At 56.1% G+C, this 26,558-nt stretch overlaps 1 protein-coding gene across 3 annotated transcripts in view; it reads right to left on the reverse strand.

Annotated features, from left to right (window-relative positions):
- Positions 1 to 9,844, reverse strand: part of LOC101950925 (mucosa-associated lymphoid tissue lymphoma translocation protein 1-like) — a 29,180-nt gene extending 19,336 nt beyond the window's left edge. Inside the window, exons 1-3 of one of the 3 annotated variants that reach the window (XM_065578134.1) lie at positions 9,705 to 9,844; positions 5,734 to 5,940; positions 758 to 924 (exon numbers count right to left, since the gene is read on the reverse strand). In XM_065578134.1, coding sequence (XP_065434206.1) covers positions 758 to 924; positions 5,734 to 5,870 — 304 coding nt within the window. In that variant the 5' untranslated portion in view covers positions 5,871 to 5,940; positions 9,705 to 9,844. Of the gene's footprint in view, positions 1 to 115; positions 289 to 757; positions 925 to 5,733; positions 5,941 to 9,704 lie in introns of those variants that run through there. The other 2 variants (XM_065578135.1, XM_065578136.1) reach the window with 2 other exon arrangements.
- Positions 9,845 to 26,558: the final 16,714 nt, after the last annotated feature.

Consider the following 26,558-nt stretch of genomic DNA (forward strand, 5'->3'; position numbering starts at 1 on the left):
TCAGCTGCAGCGTTTCCTGTGTAGACGTAGCCTCGGGCAAGAATCCGGCTTGTGCGTAAGTTGCCGTAGTTTTAGATCGTTCCCATTACACTCCCCTCGCAGAATTTCCCTTCACCTGTAAATTCCTGGGGCCCCCACTCCAACCACCATCAGGAATCCTGGTTCCCAGCTCCAGCCATCAGCTCACACTCTCTGGAATCCCGACATTCTGCCTTGCTGCTCCCTGCTCCAAGAGAGCCCTCTCCCACCTTCCCACCGCGGGGCTTAGAACCCAAGAGCCAGTGACCCCACTCCCACCCTAGAGCGGGGAGCAGAACCCCGGCGTCCTGACCCCCAGACCCAGCCACCAGGCCCAACTCCCACCCTAGAGTGGGGAGCAGAACCCTGGTGTCCTGACCCCCAGACCCAGCCACCAGACCCCACTCCCACCCTAGAGCGGGGAGCAGAACCCCGGTGTCCTGACCCCCAGACCCAGCCACCAGGCCCCACTCCCATCCTAGAGAGGGGAGCAGAACCCTGGTGTCCTGACCCCCAGACCCAGCCACCAGACCCCACTCCCACCCTAGAGCGGGGAGCAGAACCCTGGTGTCCTGACCCCAGACCCAGCCACCAGACCCCACTCCCACCCTAGAGCGGGGAGCAGAACCCTGGTGTCCTGACCCCAGACCCAGCCACCAGACCCCACTCCCACCCTAGAGCGGGGAGCAGAACCCTGGCATCCTGACCCCCAGTCCCTGCTCCAACCACCAGCCCATACCGACACTGGAGAGAAACTGGAAGGCCTCGGTGTGTCCCATCTTATCCAAGCAGCAGAGCAGGTACTTGAGGGTGCAGTCCCTCTCTGACAGCAGCTGCAGGAGGCACTGGCTGGGGCTCCCGCGGGGCTCCAGGACCTTCAGGGAACACATCTCCAGCTCCTCCTCGCTGGGAACCCACAGCAAACACAGAACAACATTAACCCTTTCCATCCTGTGGCTGGGGAGACAGCCTCAGCTTCTGAGTGGGAGGCCGCGTGGTCTGGTGGAGAGGGCGGGAAACGGGGACACAGGAGACCCAGGTGCTCAGCTCAGCCCGGCTCTGCCCTGCGGGACAGCCTGTGTCTCAGGGATAACAATCCTAACCCGCCTTGAGATCTACGCAGGAGACGTGCTACAGCCGGGGTAACGTTCCCGGGTAGGGGATCCAAGCTGAGACACCCACCATCCTTAGAGCACCCCGGGGGCCCTACACTTACATTCACTGGCACAGCCATCACCCATCACCCATCAGATCCTGCGCCTTCCCCCCACCCCCAGGCTGTTCTTCACAGCCAGCACTTGGCGAGCCGCGTACAGACGAGGCTTTTCATGGGTTAGGAGCAGAGACGGGACTGGAACGAAAACCCAGCATCTGAGCATCACTGGGCGTTGGGGACTTGGTGTGGGTTCTGGAGCACCTCAAGGGCTGAGCTTCCCGGGGAGAGCTGCTGGGCAGGACGCTGTGAACGCTTGTCACGGCCCCTCTGTCACTCAGCCAGAGCTGTGATCTCCTGGCCAGCCTGCTATTTAAGCCTATATACAAAGAGAGGGGTTTGCTGGCCTGATCGTGCCTGGCACTTCTTTGGCAGGATCTCAATGAATCACGAGCCTTGCTGCTATCCGGTGAAACCCGCCTACGGGACAGAGAATGGCAATCGCAGGCAGAAAGGAGGGTTCACGCAGCGTTTCGAAGGGTCTGAGATGGGGCTGAGATCTGTCCTCCGAGAGCCTGCTAGTGCTGGGCACAGCAGCCCTGCCCGGGAGCAACACAATGACTTCGCCCAGTGTGTGCCCAAGGGAGCAGAGTGCAGCCAGCTTGATGCTGAATGGGGGAAGGCAGCTCACAGAGACTACAGGTCCCATCATGCACTGCAGCACCAGGAGCCAGAGCATCCAGTGGTGTCTCAGAGACAGTGCCCCATAGCTCAGGGCAACGGAGCCAAGCACCACAGAGAACCTCACCTCAAAGGGCTCCCAGGAGCCCGGACCCAGCGCAGGTGAGTTGGTGCAGTCAACCCAGATACAGACACAGCCTGCACTGGGACAGCACACCCCCTACACCCCTCACAGCCTGCACTGGGACAGCACACCCCCTACATCCCCTACAGCCTGCGCTGGGACACCACACCCCCTACACCCCCCCACAGCCTGCGCTGGGACAGTACACCCCTCATAGCCTGCACTGGGACAGCACATCCCCTACAGCCTGCACTGGGACACCACACCCCCTACACCCCTCACAGCCTGCACTGGGACAGCACATCCCCTACAGCCTGCGCTGGGACACCACACCCCCTACACCCCCCCACAGCCTGCGCTGGGACAGCACACCCCTCACAGCCTGCACTGGGACAGCACACCCCTCACAGCCTGCACTGGGACAGCACACCCCCTACACCCCTCACAGCCTGCGCAGGGACAGCACACCCCTCACAGCCTGCACTGGGACAGCACACCCCCTACACCCCTCACAGCCTGTGCAGGGACAGCACACCCCTCACAGCCTGCACTGGGACAGCACACCCCCTACATCCCCTACAGCCTGCGCTGGGACACCACACCCCCTACACCCCCCCACAGCCTGCGCTGGGACAGCACACCCCTCACAGCCTGCACTGGGACAGCACACCCCCTACACCCCTCACAGCCTGCGCAGGGACAGCACACCCCTCACAGCCTGCACTGGGACAGCACATCCCCTACAGCCTGCACTGGGACAGCACACCCCCTACACCCGCTACAGCCTGCACTGGGACAGCACACCCCCTACACCCGCTACAGCCTGCGCTGGGACACCACACCCCCTACACCCCCCACAGCCTGCGCTGGGACAGCACACCCCTCACAGCCTGCACTGGGACAGCACACCCCCTACACCCCCTACAGCCTGCGCTGGGTCAGCACACCCCCTACACCCCTCACAGCCTGCGCTGGGACAGCACACCCCTCACAGCCTGCACTGGGACAGCAAACCCCCTACAGCCCCTACAGCCTGCGCTGGGTCAGCACACCCCCTACACCCCCTACAGCCTGCACTGGGTCAGCAAACACCCTACACCCCCTACAGCCTGCGCTGGGACACCACACCCCCTACACCCGCTACAGCCTGCACTGGGTCAGCAAACACCCTACACCCCCTACAGCCTGCAGTGGGTCAGCACACCCCCTACACCCCTCACAGCCTGCACTGGGTCAGCACACCCCCTACACCCCTCACAGCCTGTGCTGGGTCAGCAAACACCCTACACCCCCTACAGCCTGCACTGGGACAGCACACCGCCTACACCCCTCACAGCCTGCGCTGGGACAGCAAATATCCTACACCCCCTACAGCCTGCACTGGGACACCACACCCCCTACACCCCTCACAGCCTGCACTGGGACAGCACACCCCCTACACCCCTCACAGCCTGTGCTGGGTCAGCACACCCCCTACACCCCTCACAGCCTGCACTGGGACACCACACCCCCTACACCCCTCACAGCCTGCGCTGGGACAGCAAATATCCTACACCCCCTACAGCCTGCACTGGGACACCACACCCCCTACACCCCTCACAGCCTGCACTGGGACACCACACCCCCTACACCCCTCACAGCCTGCACTGGGACAGCACACCCCCTACACCCCTCACAGCCTGCACTGGGACACCACACCCCCTACACCCCTCACAGCCTGCACTGGGACAGCACATCCCCTACAGCCTGCGCTGGGACACCACACCCCCTACACCCCCCCACAGCCTGCGCTGGGACAGCACACCCCTCACAGCCTGCACTGGGACAGCACACCCCTCACAGCCTGCACTGGGACAGCACACCCCCTACACCCCTCACAGCCTGCGCAGGGACAGCACACCCCTCACAGCCTGCACTGGGACAGCACACCCCCTACACCCCTCACAGCCTGTGCAGGGACAGCACACCCCTCACAGCCTGCACTGGGACAGCACACCCCCTACATCCCCTACAGCCTGCGCTGGGACACCACACCCCCTACACCCCCCCACAGCCTGCGCTGGGACAGCACACCCCTCACAGCCTGCACTGGGACAGCACACCCCCTACACCCCTCACAGCCTGCGCAGGGACAGCACACCCCTCACAGCCTGCACTGGGACAGCACATCCCCTACAGCCTGCACTGGGACAGCACACCCCCTACACCCGCTACAGCCTGCACTGGGACAGCACACCCCCTACACCCGCTACAGCCTGCGCTGGGACACCACACCCCCTACACCCCCCACAGCCTGCGCTGGGACAGCACACCCCTCACAGCCTGCACTGGGACAGCACACCCCCTACACCCCCTACAGCCTGCGCTGGGTCAGCACACCCCCTACACCCCTCACAGCCTGCGCTGGGACAGCACACCCCTCACAGCCTGCACTGGGACAGCAAACCCCCTACAGCCCCTACAGCCTGCGCTGGGTCAGCACACCCCCTACACCCCCTACAGCCTGCACTGGGTCAGCAAACACCCTACACCCCCTACAGCCTGCGCTGGGACACCACACCCCCTACACCCGCTACAGCCTGCACTGGGTCAGCAAACACCCTACACCCCCTACAGCCTGCAGTGGGTCAGCACACCCCCTACACCCCTCACAGCCTGCACTGGGTCAGCACACCCCCTACACCCCTCACAGCCTGTGCTGGGTCAGCAAACACCCTACACCCCCTACAGCCTGCACTGGGACAGCACACCGCCTACACCCCTCACAGCCTGCGCTGGGACAGCAAATATCCTACACCCCCTACAGCCTGCACTGGGACACCACACCCCCTACACCCCTCACAGCCTGCACTGGGACAGCACACCCCCTACACCCCTCACAGCCTGTGCTGGGTCAGCACACCCCCTACAGCCTGCACTGGGACAGCAAACATCCTACACCCCCTACAGCCTGCACTGGGACACCACACCCCCTACACCCCTCACAGCCTGCTCTGGGTCAGCACACCCCCTACACCCCTCACAGCCTGCACTGGGACAGCAACCCCCTACATGACTCACAGCCTGCACTGGGTCATCACACCCCCTACACCCCTCACAGGCTGCGCTGGGACAGCACACCCCCTACACCCCTCACAGCCTGCGCTGGGACACCACACCCCCTACACACACCCCACCACAGCCTGCACTGGGACGCCACACCCCCTACACCCCTCACAGCCTACACTGGGATAGCAAACACCCTACACCCCCTACAGCCTGCACTGGGACACCACACCCCCTTCCCTCCGCCCCCCGCAGTCTGCACTGGAACGCCACACCCCCTACACCCCTCACAGCCTGCACTGGGATAGCAAACACCCTACACCCCCCACAGTCTGTTCTGTGACATCTACACTCATACAAACACACAGAGCCTACACTGGGATAGCTCTCTCTCTATCACACATCCCCCCCCACAGCCTTCAATGGGACAGCACACACTGTATACACACACACACACACACTGAGGTAGGTAGGTACCAAAGGCCTACACTGCAGTGACACCCCTACCCCCTGACATGCGCACACACACAGAGCCTGACCACTCATACCCAGGAGCATCACCTACATCACCCCCCTGCGTGTGCACATACACACACACGCACACTGGGGCGGGCAGGCTGGCGAGGCCGCTGCACTGACGTGTTGCCCGTGCCCGTGGCCGCGCTGCCCATATCGGTGCCCGAAACCCGTTGTGCCCCCTCGCTCCCTCCACCTGCATTTGAAGCGTTTCTCGGCGCCGGCGATTTCAGCCAGTTTTCTCCAGCCCCGGCTGCAGTTGTCCAGGAGCTCGCAGAGCCTGGCCAAGGCAGCGTCTCCCAGGGTGCTGATGGGCACACTCCCGTCAGCCATTGGCCCGCCTGGCCCCTTCCTTCCGCCTCAAGCCCTAGGAGGTGTCAGGTGATCCCGAACCAGCATCCACCTGGGCACAGAAAGCACAGCCAGCGTTGATGGAGCGTCATTTTGAGGAGGGTAACACAGTCAACGGCTCCTGAATAGCTCCTGTTTGAACTGAGAGCCGGGGGCAAAATAGCCAGGCATCTCCCATGGGCAGCCGCCCTCCCTGGCCCGACACCCGCCCCAGCTCCCACCAATCGCCCGCTGGGAGTGCAGGCTGTTTGGAGCAGCAGCTCCCTATCCCATAGCCCGGGGGCCAGCAAGGGGGAGAGTCAGGAAAGCCTGCGACCAGGGGAAGTGCCAGCAGGGTGGCAGCGTGGGTTAGGAGGCTGAACCCACAGCCCCTTCTGCTAGGGTGCAAACCCCCACTCCTTTGTCCCCCACCCCCAAAGGAATAATCAAAAGGCAACACAATAAGCCGAAGCCCAAGGAGTTTCAAGCCCTCTGATGGGGCCCTCAGGCACAGGCCAGCAGACAGAGTACGTCCACACGGCAACGAGCGCAGAGCCTGGGTCTGCAGGCTTGGGCACGTGGGGCTCACCCTATGGTGCTAGACAGAGACCACCCGTAGGGTTAGGGAGGCGTGTGACTGCCCCAAGTGTCGCATCTGGTCCCTTTCCCATTCCCCCTGTGCCCCCCAGACCCGTGGTTTGGAATGAGTAGAGGGCAGCGAGCTCTGGGTTCCCCACTTGGCGGCTTGGTTCTGTGTGGAGTGAATCTGTGGGGCTGGAGCAGTGGAGGAGGTAATCGTGCAGAGCTGGCGTGGTAGCCATTAGGAGCAGTGGAACGTGGCTGAGATCTCCGTCAGCCCATGGCACCCTGTTAGTCACGCCAGCCAGAGCTGACTTCCCAGCGTCCTGGGCCAGCAGGACCGGAGCTGATATTGCAGAGCTGGGCCAGGTAGATGCACGGTTCTCTTTGGGCAGGAGCAAACCGGCAGAGGAGACCCACAAGAGGGGTTTAGGGGGGTGGGGCTTGTGGACAGGCTGGGATCTGTCTTCATTGTGCAGTTAACTTGAGTTATCTCCACTTGAGTTAACCTTGCTTGCGTGAGAGCAGCTACACTGTGGAATCCCACCTGCTGTGTCCACACTGGGCGCGGCCCTCCCTCGTGTGTGGCACAAGATCGTGGCTCTGCAGTAAGTGGAAACTCGTTTGTCCTTTCTGGACATGGGGGGCGCGGGGGAGAATTGTAGAAAGGTGTTGGAGGATGAGCAGCAGGCCAGTGGAGCAAGCCTGCGACCACACTGCGCAACTCATCAGCCTGTGCTCTGGAGGGGGGAAGGGGGGAGTAGTCAGCTGGTGTAAAAAGCACCATCACAGGAGTGAAGGGTTTTGTGGGACTCCAGTGAGGGGTGCTGGGAGTGTAACTCGAGTTAACTCTGCCGGAAGACAAGCCTGTGGAGTCCTGGATTTCTGCTCAGGCAGCCTTCCTGTGAGGCCATCCAGACTCCTGACGCACTGTTTTAGGTGGCTCAGGCTCTTACAGGTAAATCTATACCTGGGCTGTCATGCTTCGTTTGACTGTTTTCCCCCAGATAAAAAGCTCTTCATGTTCCAAGGGTGCGAGTGCTGGCGAGGGGGAAGAGCCCCCTGTAACGGGGACCCAGGAGCGGTTATTTTAATTTCCTAGAGCCAGAAGTAGGAGCCCAGACCTGGGCGAAGGCTTGAGCTACAGTCTGATTTGTTTTAGGCAAGAGCCCTAGACAGAGTGATCCTGCCCCTGGGACCTGGTAGATGGGTTTCAGGGGGATTTAGGGCAGGGGGAATACAGTAATGTCCTAATAGCCTCTCAGGCCCTGGGTGGGAGAGCACCTGGGAAAGACACACGGGCACTGGCCTTAGTGTTGCCATCAGGATTAGAATTCGGCTCTGTGACAGAATGACATACCCCTGTACTCACACCTGACACACTATTGTAAAAAACTTTGTCCAGAGTACACCTTGTGAGATATCATTTCAAAACTCATAATTTGCTGATCAGTAACGTCCTGATAAAACCTGTGTGGTAACCTTGTATGTGAAGTTATAAGAGTCCACTGTGTGGCATTATTAAAACATGTTCCAAACTGAGGGTGGCAAAGAGGCTTGTCCTAAACAAAGGAATGTGTCCTCTGCTTAATTTGCATTTAAGCAGTAAACAGAGTCATCGAGATGGAAGGGAAACAAAAGAAGCTTAAATAGAGGAGGAAAAAGCAGCAGGGAACATCCTTCCATGCAGACTCTTTGCCTTCTAGTGCCCACCTGGAAATGTTTTTCAAGAGGAGGACTGAAACTATAAAAAAGAAGGACAAAAACCCTACAGGTCCCCTCTTTCTCTCTCCCTGCCCATCACATTCACTGCACCTGAAGCAACAAAAGAAGCCTTCACTGGATTCTGGGAGAAGGGTCCTAACCTCCAGGGTTTGGTCAATAAGACTGCTGAAAGTATATGGTAAGAAACTTTGCTTGAATCTGATAGTTTGTTAAGTTTGGCATTAGGAAATGTCTTAATTTTATTTTTCTTGTAACCATTTCTGATTTTTATGTCTCATTACTTGTACTCATTGTAATAAATAAACTTGTTTTACTCTTTTATCTAACCCACTGTGTTTAAATTAAAGTGGCTGACAAACTCCATTTGGGGTGGCAAGTTGTGTGCATATTATTTCTATTAAAGGAATAGACTTAATGTAGCTTGTATTGTCCAGGAGAAGACAGACATTACTGAGGGACCGTCTAAGCCTGGGGGTGTTTTGGTGTCACCCAGGCTGGTGAGAGCAGCGCGTGTAACCCCAGTGTGGCTGGCAGGCTGCAGTTACACACACGCAGGGTGTGGCGCATGCTGGAAGCTGTTTGTGAGCCGCCCAGGTGGAAGCCACTTCAGCAAGGCATCGTAAGGCACCCAAGGGTGCAGGGCCAGGCTGACTGAGCTGCTCATTAGTTTGGATTGTCCCCTGGTATGTCACAGGCTCCCTGTCCCGTGCGCTGACCCCTAGGCTGCACTGCCTCGGCCTCAGCCTCTGAGTCTCTTGTTACGACTGAATACGTGGAGACTGAACAGGGAGGGGCTGGGATTTTTCAGGTGCCAGCTAGAGGTGTTGTATGCCTGGCTGACCCCTAAGGGCTGGGGAGTTATTGCCAGGAACCCCCTCCCCCCTTCCAGTTTCCTCCAGCCCTGGAGCTCCTCTCTGTTATTTTCCTCCATTCCAATGTTATTGTAGCGACCCCAGGGGGGAGCTGCCAGGCCTTGATCCTGGCTGGGGGGAGCTGAGCAATCTCTTATTGGCTCCATCTCATGCCGCTCCAGCAGCAGCAGGACCCGCAGTGCCTGAGACCCTTGGCATCAGGAGTGTGGCAGACGGGAGCCACAATTCAGACACTTCCCCAGGGCTTAAGAGTGACTCGCCCAAGGTCACACAGGAACTCTCTGGCAGGGCAGGGAATAGAACCCAGGAGTCCTGCCCTCCCCGTTGCCTTAACCACAAGCATGTCCTTTCTCTCCTGCGACCAGCCTGATGGCACTGCAAGGGAGGCTGCGCCCATCCCTGTCGGATTTACCAGCCTAGGGCCTGATCCTCAAAGAGGCTGATAGCAATAGAGCGGAGGGTGCTGGACGCTTGGCAGGGTGGAATTAAGGTTTTGCAGGCATGGCCGGTTCAGGGTGGGCACACGAGAGATCGCTGGGGCCGTGGTGAATGGGAAGAGCCATGCAGGGAGGGGAGCATGGGAGGAAGTGGAGGGGAGGGCAGAAGTCTGGGCAGCAGGGAGTCAGCAACAGTGAACTCAGCCCCGGCCGAGCGGACTCACCTTTGGAGACAGCCTGGGTGCTGGGGAAGCCCACCTGCTCCTGCCAGCACTGTCCCGAGCCTGGGGACGGCAGCCCTCCACACGCCCGTCCAAGGAGCCTGCCTGTGCCCCAGCTGTGCAGAGCCGTGTCACCGAGCTCTGAAGCCCACGCACAGGAAATGAGGATTAAAAACAAAAGTCCCCCCCACACTGCAGTACACGGCACTTCTGCTTTTGTGAGCGGCTTCCTGAGCCCTAACTGCAGCAGCGCCGGGGCCCAGCTCACCCCCAGCCTAACCCCCTCTGCTCCCACGGCGCTGCCCCTGCACGGCCATCGCGCAGCCCAGCGCACACAGCTGAGCCCTGGGAACCAGACACTGGCCTTCAAATGGAACCAGCTAAACCAGGAACCTCTACCCAGGGCCCCAGGCAGCTCCCGCATGCGTGTGCGCACACACCACCCTCCACATGCCAGCGGGAAGTGGGGTCGCTCTTGGCCTACAGCAGCGTCTCTGAGAATCCATGGCCGGGCAGGGCCAGCTTTGGTTGGTGAGGTGAATTCTAGCTTTGGAGACGGAGCTCTCCGTTGAGCCACAGGTGCAACATGAGCAGCACCAGGACAAAATCCCTCTGCCCCGCACCGGGAGCGCTGCTCTGGGGGGACCAGTTCAAACCTTAGCTTCTCCTGAGTCCTGTCTGTGCCATGGGGGATGGAGTTTGCCATGGGGCCTCCCTGCGCCTCACTGACACACAGGCTGGTCAACAGCCAGGAGATGCCAAGGCCCAGACAGGAGTTAGGTACAGAAATACCCGTGGGGATCTAGCCCCAGGAGGCCCTTACCTCGGGCGCGCAAAGCGGAGGGGCACAGCTCTACCGCGATTGGCGACACTTCAGCGGCAGCCCTACCGCTGCCGCTTCTTCGGCGGCAATTCGGCGGCAGGTCCCTGAGTCCCTGCCGGAGGGAAGGACCTGCCGCCGAATTGCCGCCACCGCTTCATTCATTCTTCGGCAGCAATTCAGCAGCAGGTCCTTCTCTCCGAGATGGACTCAGGGACCCGCCACCGAATTGCCTGGAGCCGGCCCTTGCCTCGGGCGCAAAAATTCCTTGTTCCGGCTCTGCTATCAATGCACTGCTTGTGTCACTTGTGTTCTCATACAGAGCTCTGCTTCTCCCTGCTGCAAGGTCCCTCCCAATGAGCTATCCTGCAGGACCTGGGTGCCCCAGGGCTGGGTTCTTCCAGCCCCAGAATCAGACGAACACACACACATTAACAGAGTGCGTCTGAGAGGACCAGGTTAATCAGCACTCCCCAGCTGACCCTTTGTATGTCCCTGGACTCAGCAGGCCGGGTCGAACAGCACCTCCAAGCTGTCACCCTCATAGGCCATGGGCACCGCACCGGAACAGAGCACACCTGAGCAGACTGGGTCGAGCAGCATTTTCAATCCGCCACTCTCATATGTCCCAGGTTCAGCACGTCCCTATCCCCACTTTCTCGTTGCAATTGTTCGGGTAGTAACCCACTTGATGAGCAAACCCCACAGGATTTTTGGGCGCTGCAGGGATCTTTAGCTTAGGTACGAGGAGCGTTGCTGCAAAGCGAATGGGAAGCCAAAAAAAAAAAAAAAAAAAAACCACCCACGAGGAGTTGGAGGAAGAGAGAGAGAGAAGCAACCAACTTAACCATGAAAGTTGTTTATTGCCAGGTAATAACCATAGGAGAGCCAAACAAACAAAACAGTTCTAATATTAAATCTAACTTCAATTTGATTATAAAAGTCAGGTTTAGAAAACTGTAACTGATCCCACAAGTCAGTGTCAGAAGGCTATACCGAGAGAGAGAGCGAGCTGGGTTCTCACCACTCCGTGAAGCTTGAATCCTTCGGGGGTCCCAGGTGGTGGTGGTGGTAGCTGAGGGTCCAGAGTGCTGGAGTTAGGCAGAGCCCCCAGCACGATCAGTCAGGAGAAGATGAAGTCCCAATGGAATTGCTGCAGATTTTGGATCCAGGCATCAGAGCACTTACTTGAGCGTGGGTAAGGGTTTTTGTAGGGAAACAACAATGGTTTGAGGGAGAAGACTAGATTTGTTTATGTATCAGGGGGAATGCATCTGGAGAAGTGGGTTTTTTACTCACGAAAGCTTATGCCCAAATAAATCTGTTAGTCTTTAAGGTGCCACCAGACTCCTTGTTGTTTTTGTAGATTTGTTTATGTGTAAACTGATGGCTCAAGGGAATATACCAAAGGTGTTTTGTTCAGGCTACACAACAGGAACTGATCATTCCTGGCTATGGGCGGTTTTCCTTGGAGGGAGCTTACAATGCAATTAGGCTGCTTCACTATTTTGGATACCAATAAAGGATTTATTACTAGAATTGGTCTGATAACTACTGAGCTGGGTGTGTGCAGGCGTGGGTTAGTTAACATCTGGAGCAGAGATCCCCCATCATGCACTGCTTCCCTGCTTTTCTGGACCCAGAGTTCTGTGCGGTTCTTGCCTTGGAATCTCTGTTCTCATGGAGATGCCCCTCTGTCCCATCTTCGATGCAAATTAGGCTAGGGGAGTTTCTTTAATCCTGTCACCCTTGTCCCAGGGGTTTAGGTGTCTCCGGGCATGTCTACACTATGAAATTAGGTTGATTTTATAGAAGTCGATCTTTAGAAAGCGATTTTATACAGTCGATTGTGTGTGTCTCCACAAAGCGCAGTAGGTCGGCGGACTGCGTCCTCAATACTGTGGCTAGCATCGACTCATGGAGTTGTGCACTGTGGGTAGCTATCCCACAGTCTCTGCTGCCCATTGGAATTCTGGGTTAAGCTCCCAATGCCTGATGGGGCAAAAACATTGTTGCAGGTGGTTTTGGGTACATGTCGTCAGCCTCCCCTCCCTCCTTGAAAGCAACGGCAAACAATCGTTTCGTGCCTTTTTTCCTGGGTTACCCGTGCACACGTCATAGCACGGCAAGCATGGAGCCCACTCAGCTGTGCACTGCTGTTGTGAGCATTGTAAACACCTCGCACGTTATCCTGCAGTATGTGGAGAGGCTAGCTAGGAGCCGCTGGCATGAGGAAGATTGTGAGGAGGACATGGACACAGACGCTCCTGAAAGCACGGGATGTAGCAGTTGGGACATCATGGCAGCAGTGGGGCAGGTTGATACAGTGGAACGCTGATTCTGGGCCCAGCAAACAAGCACAGACTGGTGGGACCACACAGTGTTGCAGGTATGGGATGATTCCCAGTGGTTGTGAAACTTTCGCATGTGTAAGGCCACTTTCCTGGAACTTTGTGAGTTGCTCTCCCCGGCCCTAAAGCTCAGGAATACCAAGATGAGACCTGCCCTGACAGTTGAGAAGCGAGTGTCGATAGCCCTGTGGAAGCTTGCAATGCCTGACTGTTACTGGTCAGTCAGGAATCAATTCAGAGTGGGCAAATCTACCATGGGGGCTGCTGTGATCCAAGTAGCCAAGGCAATGAATAACCTTCTGCTAACAAGGGTAGTGACTCTGGGAAATGTGCAGGTCATAGTGGATGGCTTTGCTGCAATGGGGTTCCCTAATTGTGGTGGGGTGATAGACGGAACGCATATCCCTATCTTGGTACCAGATCACCTTGCCAAACTGTACATAAACCGCAAGGGGTACTTCTCAATGGTGCTGCAAGCACTGGTGGATCACAAGGGACGTTTTACCAACATCAACGTGGGATGGTCAGGAAAGGTGCATGACGCTCGCATCTTTTGGAACTCTGGGCTGTTCGAAAATCTGCAAAAAGGGACTTTCTTCCCAGACCGGAAAATTACCATTGGGGATGTTGAAATGCCAATAGTTATCCTTGGGGACCCAGCCTACCCCTTGCTCCCATGGCGCATGAAGCTGTACACAGGCAGCCTGGGCAGTAGTAAGGAGCAGTTCAACTATAGGCTGAGCAAGTGCAGAATGGTGGTAGAATGTGCCTTTGGATGCTTAAAAGGGTGTTGGCGTTGTTTGCTGAGTAGGTTAGACCTAAGCGCAACCAATAGTCCCATTGTTATTGCTGCTAGCTGTGTGCTCCATGATATCTGTGAGAGTAAGGGGGAATGTACTTCCCAAGCCAATCCCCCTCCCCTCTTCGACCACACCTGGCAAAGGAAATAAAGTCCCTATTGTTTTGAATCCATTCATTATTTATTTATTTAAAAAAATATTGAGATCACTGACAAGGTAGCCCGGGTGGGGTGGGGGAGGAGAGGACAAGGCCACATTACTTATTGTAGCCACATGTCGCGGAGTGTGGGGGAGTCAGGGCCCTGCACCCCTCTTCCTGAGATTCACTGTGACTCTCAACCAGCCAGTAAAGCAGAAGGTTTATTTAAGGACAGGAACACAGTCTCAAGCAGAGCGTGTAGGTACGACCAGACCCCCCTCAATTAGGTCCCTCTGGGAGGTTCAGGGAGCTTAGACCCCAGCTTGGGGTTCCCTGCGTTGCACCACCCAGCCCAAACTGAAACCAAACCAAAACTCCTCCTGCAGCTCCTCTCTTCCCCCTCCCCCCAGCTCCTCCTCTCCTTTGTTCAGTCTCCCGGGCAGAAGGTGTTAATTCTCCCCACCCCCGTTCCTGGCTCAGGTAACAGCTCAGGTAGCTTCCTTCAAGGGAAGTCCCACATCCCCACTGCAACCCCCCTGCAACATTCCCAGGTCAAATCTGCCCCGCTCCCTGCTCCGTCACATCTCTCCCCCCTTCGAGACTGAACTGAGCGGGGTCACTCTGACCAGTGACCTGGGGAAGTTCAGGGCTCCCTCTCTGGGACAATGCGTCCGCTATCAGGTTGTCACGTCCCTTCACATGGACCACGTCCATGTCATAATCCTGCAGGAGCAGGCTCCATCTCAGGAGCTTGGCGTTGGCTCCTTTCATCTGGTGCAGCCAGGTCAGGGGAGAGTGGTCGGTGTGCACGGTGAAGTGTCGCCCAAAGAGATATGGCTCTAGTTTCTTGAGGGCCCACACCATGGCCAGGCATTCCTTCTCGATGGCCGCGTAGTTCTGCTCCCGGGGTAGCAACTTCTTGCTCAGGTACACGATGGGGTGTCTCTCCCCCTTTTCATCCTCCTGCATTAACACCGCCCCCAGTCCCGTGTCTGAGGCGTCGGTGAACACCATAAAGGGCTTGTCAAAGTCTGGGTTTGCCAGAACTGGGCCACTGACCAGAGCCTCCTTCAGCGCCCGGAGAGCCTCCTGGCACTCCTCGGTCCAGACCACCTTGTCTGGCTTCCCCTTCTTGCACAGCTCAGTGATGGGGGCGGCTATGGCGCTAAAGTGGGGCACGAATCTTCGATAGTACCCTGCCATCCCAATAAAGGCTTGGACCTGCTTTTTGGTTTGGGGAGCGGGCCAGTCTCTGATCACCTCCACTTTGGCTGGTTCCGGCTTTAGGCAGCCGCTTCCCACCCGGTGGCCTAGGTAGGATACCTCAGACATCCCCACCTTGCACTTCTCAGGTTTCACTGTCAGCCCAGCCTCCTGGAGTCGGTCCAGCACTTGTCTAACCTGGGACATGTGGTCCTCCCAGGTCTGGCTAAAGACACAGATGTCATCGATATACGCCACGGCAAAACTCTCCATCCCCCTCAGTAGCTGATCCACCAGGCGCTGGAAGGTGGCCGGTGCTCCCTTGAGGCCGAAGGGCAGGGTCAGGAACTCATAGAGCCCCAGAGGGGTGATAAAGGCCGATTTCAGCCTGGCATCTGCATCCAGCGGCACTTGCCAATAGCCCTTTGTAAGATCCATGGTGGTAAGGTACCGAGCACCTCCCAGCTTGTCTAGGAGCTTGTCAGGCCTGGGCATGGGGTAGGCATCGGCTACAGTGATGGCATTGAGCTTCCGATAGTCCACACAGAACTGGATCGACCCGTCCTTTTTGGGGACCAGCACCACCGGCGAGGCCCAAGGGCTGGAAGACGGCTGGATCACCCCCAAAGCCAGCATATCATTGACCTCTCTTTCCAGGTCCTGAGCAGTTTTCCCTGTGACTCGGAAGGGGGAGCATTTTATAGGCGGGTGCGATCCTGTCTGCACCCGGTGGACAGTCAGATTAGTGCATCCAGGCTGGTTGGAAAACAGCTGTTGGTACAGATGCAGCACCCCTCCGATCTCAGCTCGCTGGGCAGGGGTTAGCCGATCAGAGAGGGGAATTGCTTCCAGGGGGAAGCCAGCTCTTGTCCCAGGGAATAGATCTATTAAAGGGTCATCTCCCTGCCCCTCCCAATGTCCACACACGGCCAACACCACATTCCCCCTGTCATAATATGGCTTCATCATATTCACATGGTACACCCGGTGGTGGTGTGCCCGGTTCGACAGCTCCACCACATAGTTTACCTCGTTTAGTTGCTTGACAACCTTGAAGGGCCCTTCCCAGGCGGCCTGGAGTTTGTTTTTCCTCACGGGGATGAGGACCATCACCTGATCCCCAGTGGCGAAGGCGCGGGCCCGTGCTGTGCGGTCATACCAGACCTTCTGCTTTCTCTGGGCTCTGGCCAGATTCTCCCTGGCCAGACCCATGAGCTCGGCAAGTCGTTCCCGGAAGGTCAGGACATACTCCACCACCGACTCTCCATCAGGAGTGGCCTTCCCCTCCCATTCGTCTCTCATCAGGTCCAGGGGCCCCCTTACCCGCCTTCCATATAACAGTTCGAAAGGCGAAAACCCGGTAGACTCCTGGGGTACCTCCCTGTACGCAAACAGCAGGTGAGGTAAGTACTTGTCCCAGTCCTGCGGGTGCTGATTCATAAATGTTTTCAGCATCATTTTTAGCGTCCCATTGAACCTCTCCACCAGCCCGTTGGATTGGGGGTGATATGCTGAGGCCCAGTTGTGCCGGACCCCACATCTCTCCCACAAGCACTGGAGTAGGGCCGACATGAAGTTGGACCCTTGGTCCGTCAAGACTTCCTTGGGGAACCCCACTCGGCTGAAAATGGTCAGCAGCGCATCTGCCACAGTGTCTGCTTCGATGGACGATAAGGGCACTGCCTCGGGGTAGCGGGTGGCGAAATCTACCACCACCAGGATGTATTTCTCCCCAGACCGGGTCGTCTTGCTGAGAGGTCCCACTATGTCCATGGCCACCTTCTGGAAAGGCTCCTCTATGATGGGCAAAGGTCTCAACGCTGCTTTCCCCTTGTCCCGGGCCTTCCCCACCCTCTGGCAGGGGTCACAGGATCGGCAGTACTGCCGGACGTTGGTGAAGACCCCGGGCCAGTAAAAGTTCTGTAGCAGCCTCTGCCTGGTGCGCCGGATCCCCTGGTGCCCTGCGATAGGGATGTCATGGGCCAGGTACAGTAGCTTGTGGCGAAACTTCTGGGGAACCACCAGCTGCCTCCTGATCCCCCACGACTCCACTTCCCCTGGGGGAGCCCACTCTCGGTACAGGAACCCCTTCTCCCACAGGAACCTCTCCTTGCATCCTCTCATCATGGTCTGTACCACACTGAGGTCAGCCAGGCCCCTTAGCTTCCGCAGGGAGGGGTCCTTCTGCAACTCGGCCTGGAACTCGGCGGCTGGGGAAGGGATGGGGACCTGCTCCCTCTCGTCGGCTGGGTCGGAAGCCCCAGCCACCCCGAGCCTTGTCTTTGGGTGTTCCCTCCCCACCCGGGTAGGGTTCGGTGCCTCCGGTGTGACATCCTTCCCAAGGTCAGGGCGTAGTGCCCCTCGCCAGCTCTGGCTACGGGTCACGACTAAGGCGGTCTGGGGGCTGCTTGGCCAGTCCTCTAGGTCCCCCCCATCAACACCTCAGTGGGCAAATGGTGGTGCACTCCCACATCCTTGGGGCCCTCCTTGGCCCCCCATTTCAGGTGTACCCTCGCTACGGGAACCTTGAATGGGGTCCCGCCCACCCCTGTCAGGGTCAGGAAGGTGTTGGGCACCACCCGATCTGGGGCCACCACCTCGGGCCGGGCCAGTGTCACCTTTGCGCCCGTGTCCCAGTATCCATAAACTTTCTTCCCATCCACCTCCAGGGGAACAAGGCACTCGCTCCGCAGGGACAGCCCCGCGCCCACCCTGTAAACGGAGAACTTTGAATCCGGAGCATCTGGCCCCCCAGAGAAGCTGGCCTGGGGCCCTTCTCTCTCTTGAGCAGTTGATAAGCTGCCAGCCCCTCTTGCGTGAGAAGCCTGCCCCTCGTCCGTCTGGGCCTCTACCAAGTTAACCCGGTGCGGGTTCGGTCTGCTCAGTCTGTCCTTGAGCTTGGGGCACTGGGCCCGAACGTGGCCTCTTCGGCCGCAGTAATAGCAGCTCATGTTCCGTGGGTCCCCTCGAGCCGGTCGGTTGTCCCTGACGCTGGGCATTCCCCTTGGGAGGGGATTCCCCATATTCCCCCTTTGGGAGGTACCCGGGTGACTCTCTCTCTTCATCGCAGCGGGCCTGTTCCTTTGGGGCTCCTCCCTGCCACCCCCTGACCGGCTCTTTACAAACTCATCGGCCAGCCGCCCTGCGTGTCGCGGGTTCTCTGGCTTTCTGTCCACCAACCACAGCCTCAGGTCGGATGGGCACCGCTCATACAGTTGCTCCAGTACCAGCAGTTTAACCAGGTCCTCCTTCGTCTGGGCCCCATCAGCCCACTTGCTGGCGTATCCTTCCATGCGGACGGCTAGTTGCAGATATGAGATCTCAGGGGTTTTATCCTGACTCCGGAACCTTTCCCGGTACATCTCAGGAGTCAGCCCAAACTCACGTAGCAGGGCCTTTTTGAATAGTTCGTAGTCCCCTTTCTCTGCTTCTTCCAGTTGGCGGTACAATGCCACGGCTTTGGGGTCCAGTAAGGGGGTAAGGACCCGGAGTCTGTCCGCGGGATCAATCCGGTGCAGCTCGCAGGCCATCTCAAAGGCATCCAGGAAGTCATCCATGTCCTCCCCCTCCTTGCGTGGGGCCAGGATGCACTTATCAAAGCTCCGTGCAGTCCTGGGTCCCCCCTCACTCACCGCAGCCGGGGGTTCGCTGCCCCTCAGTCTCGCCAGTTCCAGTTCATGCTGTCTCTGTCTCTCATTCTCCTCCCGTTCATGCTGCCTCCGTTTCTCTTTCTCCTCCCGTTCATGCTGTCTCTGCTGTTCACGATCCTCCAGCTCTCTCAGTTTTAGCTCTTTCTCCCATTCCAGCCAATTCCGCTCCACGGATGCCGAACGTCGCCGGGACGATCCTCTGCTGGCCGGCGAGCTTCGCCGGGAGGATCCCCTGCTGGCCGGGGGGGTCACGGCGCCCTCGGTATTTGCTGGGCTCCTCCCCACCCTTCCCCTAGGCATAGGAAGGAGGGGTCTCGGGAAGCCCTCAGCAGCCGGCTGACCACTCCCAGCTGGGACAGACACTGGTGCCTGCGCTGCATTTGCCAGGCTGCTTCCCTGAGACACAGGGATCAGTTCATTCGCGCGATCTTCTGCCTCCAGCTGGGCAATGAGCTGTTCTTTGGTGAGCCTCCCACTGCGCAGCCCCCTCTGCTTGCACAGCTCCACCAGGTCGCTCTTAAGCCGCTTGGCATACATCTTCCTGCTGGCCACTCACCGGCCTGTGTGCTCACAGCTCCCCACAGTTCCCAGGGAGACCCCTAGTGTGCCAGCCCTTCTCGAGGTCACCACCTCTCTGCCAGGGTCGAGCTGCAGACTCCTCCGCCCCTGGGATCACTCGCTGCGATCCCCCAGGGGGACCCTGTTACTGCAAAAGTCCTTCTTGCTGGTCACACACTCCCAGGGGTAATAACCATCTCTCTCTCACTCTTCAGCACGCCCGTCAATCCCCCTTTGTTTTACTGCGCCCCAGTCACTTACTGCAGGAAGCACCGTCCACGGGGTGCAGTAGATCCCGCTGCTGCCACCAGTTGTCGCGGAGTGTGGGGGAGTCAGGGCCCTGCACCCCTCTTCCTGAGATTCACTGTGACTCTCAACCAGCCAGTAAAGCAGAAGGTTTATTTAAGGACAGGAACACAGTCTCAAGCAGAGCGTGTAGGTACGACCAGACCCCCCTCAATTAGGTCCCTCTGGGAGGTTCAGGGAGCTTAGACCCCAGCTTGGGGTTCCCTGCGTTGCACCACCCAGCCCAAACTGAAACCAAACCAAAACTCCTCCTGCAGCTCCTCTCTTCCCCCTCCCCCCAGCTCCTCCTCTCCTTTGTTCAGTCTCCCGGGCAGAAGGTGTTAATTCTCCCCACCCCCGTTCCTGGCTCAGGTTACAGCTCAGGTAGCTTCCTTCAAGGGAAGTCCCACATCCCCACTGCAACCCCCCTGCAACATTCCCAGGTCAAATCTGCCCCGCTCCCTGCTCCGTCACACCACAGTACACATCAAAGCTGTTTGAATGACAGCCTTCTGTTGCTTGGGCCATCCTCTGGAGTGGAGTGGCTGGGTGCCCGGAGCCTCCCCCCTGCGTTCTTGGGCGTCTGGGTGAGGAGGCTATGGAACTTGTCGAGGAGGGCAGACGGTTATACAATGGATGCAGCGGGGGTCTGTGCTCTAGTTGCCTTTCCTGCAGCTCCAACAGACGCCTGATCATGTCCATTTGCTCCCCCATTAGCCTCAGCATCTTCTCCTGTGTGGTTTGATCATGCTCACTATATGCTTTCCTGGCCTCTGCCACTGAATGCCTCCATGCATTCAGCTGTGCCCTATCAGTGCCGGAGGACTGCATGAGCTTGGAAAACATGTCATCGCGAGTGCGTTTTTTTCGCCTTCTAATCTGCGATAACCTCAGGGACTGAGATGATAGGGGGAGCACAGAAACATTTGCACCTGCTGGGGGATGAAAAGGGAGAGTACAATTTAAGATACATTTCTGAGAACAAAAGGGAGACTCTTTCACAGTGAATCAAGCAATTCACAGCAGACAACACATGTGCTTTAGGTACAAGGTCACATTTTGCCTTTTATATTGAGCGCCTGTCGGTATGGTGACACATCACACCCGGCTGGGCAACAGAATTCAGTTTCCAGGCAACCATGGTAAACCAAAGGGGACGTGGGGTTGACTTCTTCCGCCTTCATAACATGTGGGAATGGTTTCAAACTGCAGCGCCCTCCTTTCCCATAGCAAGCAATGTCGGTTGGGTTTGCCATTTAAAAGGAGGGGCCGCGGGTTTGAGGTGGATGTGCAGCACGCCCCTCCCCCCACCACGTGGCTATTCTCCGGGATGAGCCCTTCACCCCTCCCCCCACCGCGTGGCTATTCTCCGGGATGATCCTTTTTAGCCAAGCGCAAACAGCCCAGCATGAACGGGGTCCTTTTACTGATCCCTTACAAAACTTCCCCTATTTCAACCAGGTGACCATGAATTATATCACTCTCCTGAGGCTAACACAGAAAGATAAAGACCGAATGTTGCTTGAATGCGACCAAAACCCAGGACCATTCGCTACCATGCTTTGTGCTGCAATGATTTCAGACTACTTGCTACTGGCTTGGCGTGGTAAAGTGTCCTACCGTGGCGGATGAAATAAGGCAGCCCTCCCCAGAAACCTTCTGCAAAGACTTTCAGAGTATCTCCAGGAGAGCTTCATGGAGATGTCCCTGGAGGATTCCCGCTCCATCCCCAGACACGTTAACAGACTTTTCCAGTAGCTGTACTGGCCACAAATGCATCCCAATTCTTCAGGGCAAATCAAACATTAAACACAATTGCTTTTAACCCCTGTAGTGTAGTTACAAGTGCATTCACCAGAGGTGCCTTCTCCACCTTCAGGGTCCAGGAACCCGCCTTGGGAGGGTATTGGCTCCAGGGTGATGAAAAGGTCCTGGCTGCCAGGAAGAACAGATTCTCCACTTGCCTGCTACACATTCTCCTCCTCCTCCTTCTCCTCCTCTTCCTCATCCACAAAATCCTCCTCTGTGCTACATGAGAATCCCCCCTTGCAGGTGTCCACGGACAGTGGTGGGGTAGTGGTAGGGTCCTCTCCCCCAGAATAACATGCAGCTGATCATAGAAGCGGCATGTATGGGGCTCTGACCTGGAGCGACCGTTTGCCTCCTTTGTCTTTTGATAGGCTTGCCTGAGCTCCTTAACTTTCACGCGGCACTGCTGTGTGTCCCTGGGGTAGCCTCTGTCCATCATGCCCTGTGTGATTTTTGCAAATATATCAGCATTTCTTCTGTTGGTTCGGAGTTCTGCCTGCACAGATTCTCCTCCCCATACAGCAATCAGATCCAGCGTCTCCCGTTCGCTCCATGCTGGAGCTCGTTTGCGATTCTGGGGGGACTGCATGGTCATCTGTGCTGCTGAGCTCGCCACGCTGACCTACAGGAAATGAAATTCAAAAGTTCCCTGGGATTTTCTTGTGTACCTGGCTAGTGCATCGGAGTTGAAAGTGCTGTCCAGAGTGGTCACATTGGAGCACTCTGGGATAGCTCCCGGAGGCCAATACCAACGAATTGCACAGCGCTGCTTCTGCACTACCCCAATTTTGACCCAGGAAGGTTGATTTTAGCGCTACTCCCCTCGTTGGGGAGAAGTACAGCGGTCGATTTTAAGAGCCCTTTAGGTCGGTGGAACAGGGCTTGCTGTTTAGCCACATTACTTATAAAATTGACCTAATGTGGCTAAATTCAACCTAACCTTGTAGTGTAGACCAGACCTCCCACTGCCTTGTCATTGGTTTTTGTAAGTCTTTCTTCTCATCGGTTTTGGTTCAAGCAGAGGCTGGGCGGGAGGAGGTCTTTTGTGAGTCAGACAGGCTAGGTACTGTGCCCTGGTTCCCCAAGAGCTGCTAGTAACATCTCCACCTGTGCAGGTACCAACTGGCTCTTTGCCCTTCTACGCCCCGGGAATCCTGCATGATCCACTGTGGCTGCAGCTTGCCCCAAACCCCAGGGCAAACTCCCTACACTTCTGGAGCAGTTTCTAGTGTAACTACATAAACAGCTGATGAGAGGAGGGCTAGAGGGTACTGGGGAGGATAGCTGAGTGGTTTGAGCATTGGCCTGCTAAACCCAGGGCTGTGAGTTCAATCCTTGAGGGGGCCATTTAGGGATCTGGGGTAAAAATCTGTTTGGGGATTGATCCTGCTTTGAGCAGGGGGTTGGACTAGATGACCTCCTGAGGTCCCTTCCAACCCTGAGATTCTATGAGATCGGACTTTTCTGTGCCAAGCTGAAGGCAGGGGTATGAGGGGCCCCTGGGCTGGAAGTACAGGGCTGGGAAGGATCAAGGTGCATTGGCAGAGCAGTAGGGGAGGCCCAGGATGGGCACAGCCACATGGGCTCTGCTCCAGGATTCAGGCCTGTGGGTCTGGATCTTGATCTCCTGGCACCAGGCTTTTGGGAGAAGCATGAACAGGTCTTGCCTAGTATCACGCAGCAGATCCTTGCATGGAAACCTAGGCCGGGGGTGGCCAGAGCTGCATGCGGCTCTTCAGAGATTAATATGCAGCTCCTTGTCTAGGCACCGACTTCAGGGCTGAAGCTGTAGATGCTAACTTTCCAGTGGGATGTGGGGCACTCACTGCTCTGCCCCAAGCCCTGCCCCCTCTCCACCCCTTCCCCTGAGCCTGCCATGCCCTCACTCCCCCCCCAGCCTCCTGCGCACATGGAACAGTTGATTGCTGGGGGAGGAGGGGGGGAGTAGGCCCTGCGTGGTGGGGCTGCCGGGAGGCGCCAGGGAGCTGCTGACGCGTTACTGGGGCTCTTTGGCAATGTACATTGGTAAATTCTGGCTCCTTCTCAGGCTCCGGTTGGCCGCCCCTGACCTAGGCATCCTGGCTGCCAATCCCACCCCCGATCACTAGACCGGGGTAGGCACCTATGGCACACGTGCCGAAGATGGCACGTGAGCTGATTTTCAGGGGCACTCACACTGCCCGGGTCCTGGCCAGCGGTCCGGGGGGCTCTGCACTTTAATTTCATTTTAAATGAAGCGCCTTAAACATTCTAAAAACCTTATTTACTTTACATACAACAATAGTTTAGTTCTTTATTCTAGACTTATAGAAAGAGACCTTCTAAAAACGTTCAAATGTCTGACTGGCCCATGAAACCTTAAATCAGAGTGACTAAATGAAGACTCGGCCCAGCACTTCTGAAAGGTGGCCGACCCTGCACTAGACACTTCTCCCTTTTAGAAAACTTGAAGGCAGAATGGGTGAATACACTTCTCCCTCCCCAGGGTCAGGTGAGTGGAAGAACCTCCTCTGACTGCACAGCTTGAGAAAGGGGGGGAGGAAGGGGAAGTGAGAGCGTGTGGAGGCGGAGGGCGCTTTGTAAATCCCCAAGGGAGGGGCACACGTTACCTTGCAGAGAGCTATGGGGCACATCCCCCTCCCTCCCCATTTCTAACTTCTGTGGCATCCTTGAGACAAGTAAACACCAGCTAGGGGGAGGCTGCAGATTAGGAGCGTCCCTCACGCTCCCAGCAAGGTGGGCTCAGAGCACAGGGGAATTCACACTAAATCCAATTCTTTTACATTTAAATTAAGTGCATTTTTCTTTTTTAAAACAAACCTACTTAAATGGGAAGTTATTGACAATCTGGGTCAAGGCCCCTAAATTTACCTAATCTAAGATCCTTTACATCAAATCACATAGACTAGTAAGCAGTACGTTTGCTCTTCAAGCTTTACGGAAAGTCAGGTGCCTGATGTATGTGTCCAACGTAGCTGTGACCGTCGTATTGAACAAAAAACAAATTTTGAAATGCTGGATTTGTGCATTTTTGATTGAATCCCAATTTCCATCCAAATGCAGCTTAACACAAGGAGAACTAATTAATCATCTAGTAAATAAGAAACACGTCACTCACTGTTTTCTAATGGTAGAAAATAGGAAAAATTAAGAATCTGAGTAAACGTTAAGTTTAGATATGTAATTGATGAAATAAATATGTATTGTTCTAGTGTATCCTCCCGATTGGCAAAAGCTAGTACCAAATTTAGCATAAAGGCTATTTTAATGGCAAACCAACCTGTTTTAATGGTTACCAACCAATGAGAATCAACCTTGCTTTAGGAAAATAACTAAAAAGTGCAAATGCAAAACAAGACGCAATTTGATTATTGAAAATCAGGGTTTCCTGCTTGCTGTTTTAAATCACAATTCAAATCTGCGACCGAAATCAATCCTCCATGTCAGGGCATGGGCTGCCCTAGGGCCTGGACACAGAGCCATTCCCCTTGGCCCACACTGGCACCTGCTGACGATACTAAAAAATTTCATTCACTGCTTCCACTGTTCCTTGCAGCTCTTTCAGAAAAGTTCCAAACCAGCACCTAGGTGTACATCTTGTTGTCAAAAAGGTTAATAGTATGGTAGGGACTGGTAGGGAAGAGAGAACATAAGACAGGAAATATCATAATGCCACAATATAAATCCATTGGGCACCCGCCCCTTGAATACTGTCCAGTTCTGGTTGCCCCCATCTCCAAAAGGATAGAGTGGAACTAGAAAAGGTCCAGAGAAGGGCAACAGAGATGATCCAGGGATGGAACAGCTTCCATACAAGGAGAGACTAAGATTAGGGCTGTTCATCTTAGAAAAGAGACGACTAAGGGTAGAATGATATGAAGGCTATAAAATCATGCCTGGCATGGAAAAAGGGTTAGCTACCCTTTCCCAAAATAAACACTCCAATTCAATTAATCTGCGGCAGACCTAATACAAGGAAGAGCAAGTACTTTTCGCATAAAGCACAACTCATGTGTGGAACTCATTGCCAAGGGATGCTGTGATGGCCAAAAGTATAACTGGGTTCAAAACAAAGCTGGGTAAATTCATGGAGGATGAAGTCCATCAATGGCTATTAGCCAAGATAGTCGGGGACGCAACCCCACACATGGAATACCCTAAACCTCTGACTACTGGGGGTGGGGGTGGGAGGGGGAGAATCACTCCATAGTTGCGCTGTTCTAAATGCTCTCCCGAAGCTTTGGTGTGGGCCACTGTCAGAGACAGGCTACTGGGGAAGACGGACCATTGGTCTGACGCAGGGCAGCAGATCGTCTAATGGAGACGATGCGATGTGAACCGATGTGGGCTCGCAGTGGATCAGCAAAGCAGAGCCCTTTCTGGACGCTGTCTCCTTGAGCCCCAAATTCCAAGCTTTCATGGGGGGGGGGGGGGGGGGGGGGATTTTAAAAATGAAGTCTCTAGTCTCACGGCTGTGAAATAAAATTAAAAAATCTCAGAGCCACGTGTAACTGATGCCGGCCTGAGGCGATGTCTACATTTACAGCAGTGTGCGGAGTACAGGCACTACACACACAGCGACATGCCGCAGTGAAAGGCTCTGGCCAAGGGGAGGCAGCGGGACACGACTCTGCTAAAAGCAGCAGTGGGAGGCACTGCTTGGCTTCTATACAGCCACGGAGAGGACAAACCTGGGGGTTCAGGTGGGTCCGGCACTCTACTCACCTAAACCCCATGTCTCACCATCTACACTCTTTGTACCTGGCTCGCTGGGCGTGCAGCATCTGCTACTCCACAGCCTGAGTTGGCCACTGTCTTTAACGGCTCTGCAAAACCCCGGGCCATTTTTGTCATAGATTTATAGATTTCTAAGGCCAGAAGAGACCGTTGTGATCTAGCCTGGCCTCCTGCACAGCACAGGCCAGAGACGTGCCCCAGAATAATTCCTAGAGCAGATGTGTTAGAGAAACATCCTATCTTGGTTTAAAAATTGGCAGGGATGGAGAATCCACCCTGATCCTTGGTAAATTGTTAATTACCCTAAATTTATGCCTTACTGCCCAGCTGAATTTGTCCAGCCATTGGATCATGTTAGACCTTCCTCTGCTACATGGAAGAGCCCATTATTCAATATTTGTTGCCATGTAGGTACTTACAGACTGCAATCAAGTCACCCCTTAACCTCTGTTAAGCTAATGGGTTGTTCACTCTGAAGTCTAATGACAAACAATTTATCAAAGCA

The sequence above is a fragment of the Chrysemys picta genome, chromosome 25, assembly GCF_011386835.1.
Source record: "Chrysemys picta bellii isolate R12L10 chromosome 25, ASM1138683v2, whole genome shotgun sequence".
Taxonomy (NCBI): Eukaryota; Metazoa; Chordata; order Testudines; family Emydidae; genus Chrysemys; species Chrysemys picta.